Source organism: Borostomias antarcticus (assembly GCF_949987555.1).
Source record: "Borostomias antarcticus genome assembly, chromosome: 11".
Taxonomy (NCBI): domain Eukaryota; kingdom Metazoa; phylum Chordata; class Actinopteri; order Stomiiformes; family Stomiidae; genus Borostomias; species Borostomias antarcticus.
In genome coordinates, this window is record NC_140244.1 from 16,334,606 (window position 1) to 16,346,397 (window position 11,792).

Genomic DNA, 11,792 nt, shown 5'->3' on the forward strand with positions numbered 1-11,792 from the left:
CTTCAGGAGGCGGAGACAGAGATAGAAGATAAGATATAACTTTAATAATCCCCAGGAGGACATTTGGGCATCACAACAGCAGAAAAACAGAACAGAAAAAAGAACAGAAGAGGTACAGAAAAAAAATCAAGTCATAATAATATTAATAACAAAATCGGTGGATTAAAATACATAAGAACTATAAATGACTGCTGTAAAAAAATGCTATAAATATTGATAAAAAGGCTAGCCAATAAGGTGACAAGTAACAAGTGACAATTAAATATAACAGGTAAATGTCTAGCTAGCATGTATAACAGGCGTGTGTGTCAGATGTCTGTCTGACCGCATGTCTTTGTCTTCACAGAGGAACGGCGGTCTGTTCGGGAACCACGTCAACCACATCAACGGGGATCACAGAGGCTCCGCCCATCTGAGCACCGTCACCCGACGACCCCTCCAGGTCCCTCCCCCCTCCTGCCACGCCTCCGCGGTGGAGCCCCCCCAGCGTGAGACAGGCTCCGCCTCCTGGCCCCTCAACCCCCGCCCCCTCCGTCCTCCCCCAAACCCCCTCAACCACCACCCCAGCTCTGCCCAGGGCCGGTCGTCCAGCGCCAGCCTCAACCACAGCAGCGCGCCGCCGGCCCCGCCCCGGGCCCCGCTCCCCCCCGCGGCCACCGGGAGTCAGCGCTCCCTCCGCCGCCAGCAGCCGCTCTCCTCCTCCAACGGGGGCCCACTGTCCTCGGGGGCGGTCCACGGCCGGGCCTGGAGGTCCCACTCTACCAGGTCAGTCAGAGCTCCTGTGGGGGCGGCCCCCTCACCCCATACTCCCGCATAACGCTCCAAAAGACCCGGTCATAAGCCTTCTCCAAATCCACAAAGCACATGTAGACAGGTTGGGCAAACTCCCAAGCCCCCTCCAAGATCCTTGCGAGAGTGAAGAGCTGGTCGGTGGTTCCACGACCAGGATGGAATCCGCATTGTTCCTCTTCAATCTGAGGTTCGGCTATCGGCCGGACCCTCCTTTCCAGCACCTTAGAGTACACTTTCCCTGAGAGGCTGAGTAATGTGATGCCTCTGTAATTGGCACACACACTCTGGTCCCCTTTTTTGAATATTGGGACCACCACCCCAGTCTGCCACTCCTTTGGCACTGACCCAGACTTCCACGCAATGTTAAAGAGGCGTGTCAGCCAAGACAGCCCCTTAACACCCAGCGCCTTCAGCATTTCTGGACGGATCTCATCAGTCGGCTGGCTGACTGGCTTTGCCACTGTGGAATTGTTTGACTACCTCAGTGACCTCCTCCAGGGAAACTGACGATGACCCCCCATCATCTTCGGGCTCTGCCTCGATCGTAGAGGGTGGGTTAGTCGGGTTCAGGAGTTCTTCAAAGTGCTCCTTCCGACGCTCAACGACCTCCTCAGTTGAGGTCAGCAGTGTCCCTTCCTTGCTGTACACAGCTTGGATGGTCCCCCGCTTTCCCTTCCTGAGGTGTCGGATGGTCTTCCAGAAACACCTTGGTGCCGACCGGAAGTCCTTCTCCATAGTTTCACCGAATTCCTCCCACACCCGCTGCTTTGCATTGGTCACGGCCGAAGCTGCAGCCCTCCGGGCCTGTCGATACCCTGCAACTGCCTCTGTGGTCTTCTGGGATAACATGTCCCGGAAGGCCTCCTTCTTCAGTCGGACGGCTTCCCTGACCACCGGTGTCCACCATGGTGTCCGAGGGTTACTGCCTCTTGAGGTACCTATGGCCCTCAGGCCACAGCTCCCAGCCGCAGCTTCAGCAATGGAGGCTTTGAACACCGACCACTCATGTTCGATGTCCCCAACATCCACAGGGATGCCTGAGAAGCTCCACCGGAGGTGGCACTTGAAATCTCTCCAGACAGGCTCTTCCTCCAGACGTTCCCGAGTCGTGTCTTTGTGCTTGTATTGTCTCGACCTCTTGTGTTTTGTCTTGAGTCACTGTGTACTGCTTTTAACAGTTTTGTGTTTTAGTGTTTTATAATTTTTTTGAGTGTTTGACAGTGTTCTCTGTGTGCAGCACGTTGGCAACCTTGTGTTTTTTAAATGTGCTATACAAATAAAGTGGATTGGATTGGATTGGATAGTTGGCAGCGCACCCGATCCCGACCGTTCCTCCCGTGGGTGGTGGGTCCACGGGATGGAAGAGAAGGAGATGGTGTACCCACGTTGCTCTTTCGGGCTGGGCCCGGCCGGGCTCCGTGGAAAGCCTGGCCACCAAGCTTAACCCTGACCCTGTGACCTCAGGTCTGAGACCAGTGGCAGTCTCTGCCCCGCCATTGGCCAAGAGGTCCCCGGGGGCGGAGACAGTGATGATGACAGGGCGTCAGGGGAGTACTTCAGTGGGGAGGAGTTCCAGGAAGATGACATCATGCTGGCCAAAGACAGGTATCATCCATAACAATGCCCCTCCCACATAGCTAGCACAGCACATGCTACAGAAACGCATATTGTTGATGTACAGTACAATGTACAATATCTGTATTCAGGACACGTTAAACAGTCATAGTAGACCTCCCCTAAGTGATAGTGGTTTTATAGAGTTAGGGTTTGTTAAGGTTAGTAGTGATAATGGTTATTTTGTGGTGGAGCTGAGGTTATAGGGTTAGTTGGGGCTCGTTATGTTTGTAATGATGATGGTTGCGATGTGGTTGCCAGGTTGTCTCAGCACCAGGACCCTCAGGGAGACTTTGACCTGCAAGCCTCCATGGGTTATCAACCAGACTGTTACCATGACGACGACCAGCAGCCCATCTACCAGGATGGCAGACGGTTGCCCAGACAACGGCTGCTACCTTCCACAGCTCAGGGTGAGGCTGCTACAGCATGAGAACCAGAGAATGAGAACCACAGTATGAGAACTACAGAATGAGAACCACAGTATGAGAACCACCGTATGAGAACCACAGTATGAGAACCACAGAATGAGAACCACAGCATGAGAACCACAGCATGAGAACCACAGTATGAGAACCGCAGAATGAGAAACACAGTATGAGAACCACAGTATGAGAACCACCGTATGAGAACCACAGTATGAGAACCACAGCATGAGAACCACAGTATGAGAACCACAGCATGAGAACCACAGTCAACAACAAACACATGTTGACTGACTCCCACAGGGCCTTTAGACAGCGTTGATGAAACACAAGCTCAGTAGTAGAGTAGTAGTAGATATACTCCGACAAACTGAGAACTCAGTGAGTATTGAGCCCTGGTGTGTCCATGTGTAAACGTGTGAGTGTGTGACAGTGTGTTCCTCCTGGCTGCCCTCCAGCCCCCCACAGGCCCCCCTTCTCCTTCCAGTGTCTGCGCAGGCAGAGCAGCCAGAGCAGAGAGAGCAGCCAGAGCAGAGAGAGCAGGCAGGACGGGACGCTGCTCTCCGCCTCTGGACGCCAGCGCACCGCTCTACCTCTGCACCTCATACAGCAACAGGTGGGCACATAGAAACACACACACACACACACACACACACACACACACACACATACACGCACACACACGCACACACATACACGCACACACACACAAACACAGACACACACACACACGCACACACACGTACACACGTATGCACACACACGTATGCACACACGCACACACACACACACACACACACACACACACACACACACACACACACACACTCTATTCTCTATTCTCTGTGTGGTTGCCTAGGTGATGGCGGTGGCCGGACTGGACGCCAGCAGGATCCAGCATCTCTCTCCGACGCCCTCGCTACGGTCCTGGGCCACGCCCCCTGCCTCGCCCATCACCAGGGACCACGCGCCTGTCTTCACACCCCTCATCCAGGTCTGCGCGTACGCGTGTGTGTGTGTGTGTTTGCTTCAGTGTGGCTGTATAAACTAGTTGAGTACGACTGTTTCTTTGCAGCTAAATGTCATGTTCAGCTGTGTGAGAGACTGAGTGTGAGGGACTGAGTGTGAGAGACTGAGTGTGAGAGACTGAGTGTGAGAGACTGAGTGTGAGAGACAGTGTGAGAGACTGAGTGTGAGAGACAGTGTGAGGGACTGAGTGTGAGGGACTGAGTGTGAGAGACTGAGTGTGAGAGACAGTGTGAGAGACTGAGTGTGAGAGACTGAGGGTGAGGGACTGAGTGTGAGAGACTGAGTGTGAGAGACTGAGTGTGAGAGACTGAGTGTGAGAGACTGAGTGTGAGAGACAGTGTGAGGGACTGAGTGTGAGGGACTGAGTGTGAGAGATTGAGTGTGAGAGACTGAGTGTGAGAGACAGTGTGAGGGACTGAGTGTGAGGGACTGAGTGTGAGAGATTGAGTGTGAGAGACAGTGTGAGAGACTGAGTGTGAGGGACTGAGTGTGAGAGACTGAGTGTGTGAGACTGAGTGTGAGAGACTGAGTGTGAGGGACTGAGTGTGAGAGACTGAGTGTGAGGGACTGAGTGTGAGGGACTGAGTGTGCGGCCTTGTGCTTGTTTGTGCATGTTCGTGCGTGTGTGAATGCTGGTGTGTGCTTATTTGTGTGTGTTGAGTCACGCAGTACCTCTGCCTCCCTGCAGGTGGACTGGCGCGGGCCGGGCAGTGTGAGCAGCACCCCTGGCACGGCGCGGAGGAGCTCCTGGTACAGCGCCGGACCCCCGCTGGGCCACACCGCCTCCGCCTCCCAGCTGCAGATCCCCCCGGACCAGCGCCAGAACCAGCAGAAGAGGGGCAGCGCCAGCAGCCTGGTGGAGGCGGTGAGGACCCCTCCCTCTACCCTACCCCTCCCCCACTCCTCCCACTCTCTCTCTACCTACCGCTCCCCCACTCCTCCCCCCCTCCCTCTACCCGACCGCTCCCCCACTCCTTCCCCTCTCTCTCCCCCTCTCTCTCCCTCTCTCTCCGCCTCTCTCTCCCCCTCTCTACCCTACTGCTCCCCCACTCCTCCCCCTCTCTCTCCCCCTGTCCCTCTACCCTAACGCTCCCCCACTCCTCCCCCTCTCTCTCCCCCTCTCTCTCCCTCTCTCTCCCCCTCTCTCCCCCTCTCTCTCCCCCTCTCCCTCTACCCTACCGCTCCCCCACTCCTCCCCCTCTCTCTCTCTCCCCCTCTCTCCCCCCCTCTCCCTCTACCTTACCGCTCCCCCACTCCTCCCCCTCTCTCCCTCTCTCTCCCCGTCTCCCTCTACCCTACCGCTCCCCCACTCCGCCCAGTTCTTCTAAGCCGGGGGCCAGCTAGGCCAGCGACACCAGGCCAGAGCTAGACCCAGGCCAAAGCTAGACCCAGGCCAAAGCTAGACCCAGGCCAGAGCTAGACCCAGGCCAGAGCTAGACCCAGCCCAGAGCCAGACCCAGGCCAAAGCCAGACCCAGGCCAGAGCTAGACCCAGGCTATTCTAACAGGGTTGATGTCTGTCGTCTCCCAAAACTAGACCCATGCTATTTCGAGCGTATCCTTTTTTGCACTAGTATTCTGTTCTTGCTCTTTGCACTGTCCTGTCTCGTCCCTGCACCCTGTCCAATGTTGTCTCCATGTTATGCACCACGACCAAAAGCAAATTCCTAGTACGTTGAAAGAATTGCATGTCAATTAAACAAATTCTGAGTCAGAATTGAGACAGAGTTGATGTCATCTCCCAAACTTAGACCCAGGTTATTTAGACCCAGGTTATTTAGCACAAGAAACGCAGCAGGTTTGATGTGTGTCGTGTTCCAGGTGCTGATCTCCGAGGGTCTGGGGAAATACGCCAAGGACCCCAAGTTCGTGGCGGCGATGAAGCACGAGATCGCGGACGCCTGCGAGCTGACCATCGACGAGATGGAGAGCGCCGCCAGCACGCTGCTGAACAGCAGTCTGGGTAAAGGGGCGGGGTCGGAGGTCACAGACTCACTGGCGGCGGTGAGAGACCACGGTCTCCATGACTACAGCGATGAAGAGGCGGACTCTGGTGGGAGGGGGGAGGAGGACCTGGCGGACGAGATGATATGCATCACCGCGCTATAGCAGTGGGGGACACACTCACATACACATGCATGTGCCTTGCGTTCTCTCTCTCTGTGGAGCGGAGGATGGAAACATTGTGGAGATGAGTGGAGGAGATATGGAGGGATGGAGGAACAGAGGAGTTGAATGAGGAAGTGGCGCCCTAAAGCTCCTCCCCCTGATGACTCCCAGCGTCCTGTTGGTCAGGGGAGGCCAGAGACCCGGGGAGGAGGCCAGAGAGGGGGGGAGGAGGCCAGAGGGGGGGGGGGGGGGGGGGGGGTCCTGGAGGAGCGTTAGGGTTAGGGGGGGTCCTGGAGGAGGGTCAGGGTTAGGGGGGGTCCTGGAGGCTGACCTGGGGGCTGGCTGTGTGCTTGACTGGTCACCCTGAAGCTGGACACTCAGACATGCGGGTGGTCCCACAAACCAGCTACTGCTCATCCAGGGGATCTGCTCATCCAGGGGGATCTACTCATCCAGGGGGATCTACTCATCCGGGGGATCTGCTCATCCAGGGGGATCTACTCATCCAAGGGGATCTACTCATCCAGGGGATCTACTCATCCAGGGGGATCTACTCATCCAGGGGATCTACTCATCCACGGTTACAGTATGTGTTACCTGGCTGGTTAGCTGTCATCACTCGGGCACTCTGGATGGGGAAAGGGCAGTGGAGGAGTAGCGCGCCTCCGTTTTGTGTCAGCTTTTCGCGTTTACCGTTGACAAAGGAATAGAGGGAGGGGAGGGGCACGTGTGTGTGTGCGGGGGGGGGGGCTGGCAAAATTACAACGCATTTTAGGGCATTATTATTACACGCTTTTAATCGAGAATCGATCGATGTCACCATGGGCCACATACAGTAGGCCTACACTGTATGTTTCTGGATACAAAAAAAGTAACTTTCAAAAGGACACTTGCCTTGTCCAGAGGGCAAAGGGCAGGTGCTCTAGCACCACCTCGTGTCTATCTGTGCACGTCCCTGGTATCTACTCATCCACGGGGATCTACTCATCCAGGGGGCAGTCAAATGGAAATATATCACATATCAGTGAAATGATGTTTCTACTCCCTCCTCCCCTACCCCCCCCCTCACTGCCCCTGGACACCCCTGCCCCCCTCCCCTACTGGCACAGCCCCTGGCCCTTTCCTGAACCTCCCCCAACACCCCCCTCCTCACTGCCCCTCGACACCCCTGCCCGGGCCCTGTCCTGGACCCCCGTCCCCCCCTAACACCACCAACACCCCCCCCCCGTCCTCACTGCCCCTGGACACCCATGCCCTCCTACCCTACTCTGCTGCCCCAATCAGACTAGGGAGTAAGATGGAGACTGACATGCTGTTGTATTCAGACCACATCATGGAAATTTGAACTCTAGGAGGTCAGCTGAGTCCAGCGGTCCCCCTGGCTCAGACTTACATAACCTGATCCAACTCCAACAGGGAACCAGCACACCGCCAGGCTGGTTTAATGAAGATCATCTATTGCGTTGTAGATATATTTTAAAACCTTGTAAGAAAAATATTTTCTTTGAAAGAGATGCTCTATATTTTATTCCTTTCTGCATTGGAACTTTATAGGAACTGTGATATGGGATAATTATTTACTCGGAATGAAGATGAGACTCTTTGTTCTGTTCTACCATTCTCCTCTCCTCTGCTGGTTACATTGTGTCCATGCACAGCATGCCGTGTCATTCTGAATCTAGAAGGTATTTATTCTGGAACCTGCTGATTCTAGAATGTTCTGATTCTAGAAAATGCCCTCGTTGTGAGGAGCATGTGTTCTCTATGGCGAGCTGCCATCTCTCTCCTGCTTGTAGGACAGAGCAAGCTCATTTGCATATTGTCGAAGACTACCAATAAAATGCTTGATCTGGAACCAGCATAGCACAGGTCACTGCCAACACACAGGTTCCAAACAAACTTTATTGAAATGGTAGAATCACAGGGCATTCTAACTACTGTACATTTCACTGTGCTTTTTAGGCTACCGAGTGCTGTCATAGCAACCCGTTTCTGTCCACCTCTATGTTCAAACAAAGGGCTCCTTCAAGCACGACCAAACGGTTCTACAACGCTGGCTGACTAAGCTGTGTGGATTCATAAGCATTTTCTACACTGGTCTGTAAACCGTGGAACCGTAAAGAAACGTTTTAGGGCGCTTGATTGAGCTGGCCGAGCTCACAGGTTCATCTGGGGACTTCTCTTTGGTTCAAGCACATGAAGGTACCTCAGACATCTGGAACCTGGATTTCAGTAGGTTCCATAACCCCAGGTGTGATCCACACCCCGACACGCCAACCAACAGACTGACAGAGGGCGACGATCAGCACACAGAATCCGTCTCCGGGAAACGAGAGCTGTGTCCGGGAAGTGGAGACTGCTGACTGTAGAACCAGAGATGATGTGATACAGCACACATGAGATGATGTGATACAGCACACGGCCTCTTCCCATGTAGAGGTTTGCATGAGTCACAGATCTCCTCAGCGATAGTGAAATGTCAAAACACATGCACACTCCATCGTTGTTTAGTGACTGAATGGAAAACAGAGACTAAAACAGGTTATGGAATTGAGCTTTATTCTCATATTAAACTGTTTTACTGACATTTTGAAACTTGTGATTAACACAATGTAAAAACAATACTTTCTAAGTGAAGGTGTAAAATGATTATTGTACTTGAAGACATCTGGCTCTCTATCCCACCCATGTTGTCACTGATGACTACAGACTGATAACAACTTTGTAGCAGAATTAGGACCTCAGATTTTGTACTGACAAATAATCCTTTTTTGTAAATTTTTGCTTTTAATCTCTTGTATATTTTCCTGGAATTACAACGAACTGCTGATGATTTTGTAATGATACTACTGAATAAACTCTTCCTCTGTGGGGTAGATCCTTGGACGGAGTCTTACTGTACATCAATGACGGCAACTCAGAGACAAATATTTGATATAAACAAATCCACAAACAAACATGAAGACCATACGACTTATAAGGGCAGATGTACTATGTTGGCGCCCGTTCTAGCCATAATTTTGTCGCCACGTGCGCCTACAAACATGGCATGGTATATACGCTCCAGACGCGCTGACGGCTCAAACATGGCATGGTATATACGCTCCAGACGCGCTGACGGCTCAAACATGGCATGGTATATACACTCCAGACGCGCTGACGGCTCAAACATGGCGTGGTATATACGCTCCAGACCGCTGACGGCTCAAACATGGCGTGGTATATACGCTCCAGACGCGCTGACTGCTCAAACATGGCATGGTATATACGCTCCAGACGCGCTGACGGCTCAAACATGGCGTGGTATATACGCTCCAGACGCGCTGACGGCTCAAAAATGGCATGGTATATACGCTCCAGACGCGCTGACGGCTCAAACATGGTGTGGTATATACACTCCAGACGCGCTGACGGCTCAAACATGACGTGGTATATACGCTCCAGACGCGCTGACGGCTCAAACATGACGTATATATGCTCCAGACGCGCTGACGGCTCAAACATGACGTGGTATATACGCTCCAGACCGCTGACGGCTCAAACAGCATTCTGCCTGCTGCAGGACCGCAGAATGACAAGTTGAAACTTTCCTACTCATCAAAATGCATTCATGGGATGGTGGAGGGAAAAGTGGGAGTTTCACGCAAAAATATGTGAGGAGATGCACAAGGAGAGACTGATGACATGCTCTGTTGTATGAAAACTGCATCGGGATTCCAGCTACGGTCTCCCACTCAAGATGCCACATTACTAACAACACCAAGAGGGCTGATGCTGCTGCCAACGGGCCTTACGAAGTAGGAACACTACACTACGCTACATCTACTACCTCCGCTACGCTACATCCACTACGCTACATCCACTACCTCCGCTACGCTACATCCACTACCTCCGCTATGCTACACTCCCTCCGCTACTTTACCTCCGCTACACTACGCTACCTCTGCTACGCTACCTCCACTACGCTACCTCCACTACACTACCTCCACTACATTACCTCCGCAACGCTACCTCTGCTACGCTACCTCCACTACACTACCTCCGCTACACTACCTCCGCTACACTACCTCCGCTACACTACCTCCGCTACCTCCACTACACTACCTCCACTACACTACGCTACCTCCACAACGCTACCTCCGCTACGCTACCTCCACTACGCTACCTCCACTATGCTACCTCCACTACGCTACCTCCGCTACACTACCTCCACTACACTACCTCCAGTACACTGCCTCCGCTACACTACCTCCGCTACGCTACCTCCGCTACACTACCTCCGCTACGCTACCTCCACTACGCTACCTCCACTACACTACCCTCGCCACTACGCTACCTGTGCTACGCTACCCCCGCTACACTACCTCCACTACACTACCCTCGCTACCTCCACTACGCTACCCCCGCTACGCTCCCTCCGCTCCACCTCTCCCAATGGCCTCATGGTCGTACATCCCACTTCTGACACTAGTGTAGTGAACGGGGGTGGGATGTCCTTGGCAGACCTCCAGCTCCAGTCTCCACTCCTCAGGAGGCCGCGTTACCAACAACGCCAAGAGGGCTGACCTGCTGGCCCTGACCGACTGATCCTGACCCGCTAACCCGCTGGCGCTAATGTGCTGACCCACTGGCGCTGACCCGGTGATGCTGCTGCCAACAGGCCTCATGAGGTGGGAACGCTACAGTGTTCCGTTGTATGTATGGAAACTGCGGGGGAGTGCAAGTCTGTTTTGCGGTGAAATGTATCCACGTCTTAAAAGCAGGTGTGATGGTGAGATCAGGTGAAGCAGGTGTGATGGTGAGATCAGATGTGATGGTGAGATCAGGTCTGATGGTGAGATCAGGTGAAGCAGGTGTGATGGTGAGATCAGGTGTGATGGTGAGATCAGGTGAAGCAGGTGTGATGGTGAGATCAGGTGTGATGGTGAGATCAGGTGAAGCAGATGTGATGGTGAGATCAGATGTGATGGTGAGATCAGGTGTGATGGTGAGTTCAGGGGAAGCAGATGTGATGGTGAGATCAGGTCACCACAACACTGTCCTCATGATGTCCATCTCCAGATGTACGCAGATGACACCGTTGTGTGGGCTTATGCAGGTACAGCGTTGTGTGGGTACGCAGGTACAGCCGGGCTAGCAGCTGTCCAGTTAACAGCTGCGTTGGAGGGGATCACGGGGTGGCTGGAAGAGTCAGGCCTAAGTCTCAATGTGTCTAAGACAAAAGCAATGTTCTTCCACAAAAAACCTAGGAAGATTGCTCCCATTGCGGACATTTTGATCAAAGGTGTAAAGGTTGATGTAGTTTCTGACTTTAAATATCTTGGTGTGGTACTAGATTCAAACTTAAACTTCAAGAGCCATGTAAAAAAAATGGTTAAAACATTAAAGTACAATATAGTTAGTTTTAGACACATCAGAAATTGTCTCCATAGACGCAGCTAAGACTATGTATGCATGCCATGGTTCTCTCCCACATAGCATACGGTATCACATACTGGGGACAAGCTGGTGAATCAGTTACAAGACCTCTTGCTTCCCTTTACAAGCAAACCCTGAAAACTTTAGACAAAAAGCCTATGCATTTCCACCACTGTAGGATCCTTGTGAAACATAGACTAATGGGCTTTGATCACATCAGACATCTAGCAGACTTATGTATGATTTACAAAATCCTTAATGGCTCCGCACCTCCTCCACTGGGTGAGTTTGTACACTTTCGATCCACAAACTCAAGCAGAGTGACAAGAACAGTGTCCGCACTTGACTGCGCTAAACCTTTCCGCTACACCGTGTTTGGACAGTCATCTTTCACTGTAAAATAAAT

The 11,792-nt window shown here is 52.8% G+C and overlaps 1 protein-coding gene across 1 annotated transcript in view; it reads left to right on the forward strand.

The window, feature by feature from the left end:
- Window positions 1–5,968, forward strand: part of cacna1db (calcium channel, voltage-dependent, L type, alpha 1D subunit, b) — a gene marked incomplete at its 3' end in the record, with an annotated part of 128,509 nt that extends 122,541 nt beyond the window's left edge. Inside the window, exons 43-49 of the mRNA XM_084446099.1 lie at window positions 347–765; window positions 2,257–2,397; window positions 2,668–2,819; window positions 3,290–3,447; window positions 3,691–3,825; window positions 4,549–4,725; window positions 5,681–5,968. Coding sequence (XP_084302225.1) covers window positions 347–765; window positions 2,257–2,397; window positions 2,668–2,819; window positions 3,290–3,447; window positions 3,691–3,825; window positions 4,549–4,725; window positions 5,681–5,968 — 1,470 coding nt within the window. The remainder of the gene's footprint in view (window positions 1–346; window positions 766–2,256; window positions 2,398–2,667; window positions 2,820–3,289; window positions 3,448–3,690; window positions 3,826–4,548; window positions 4,726–5,680) is intronic.
- Between the last annotated feature and the right edge of the window lie 5,824 nt (window positions 5,969–11,792).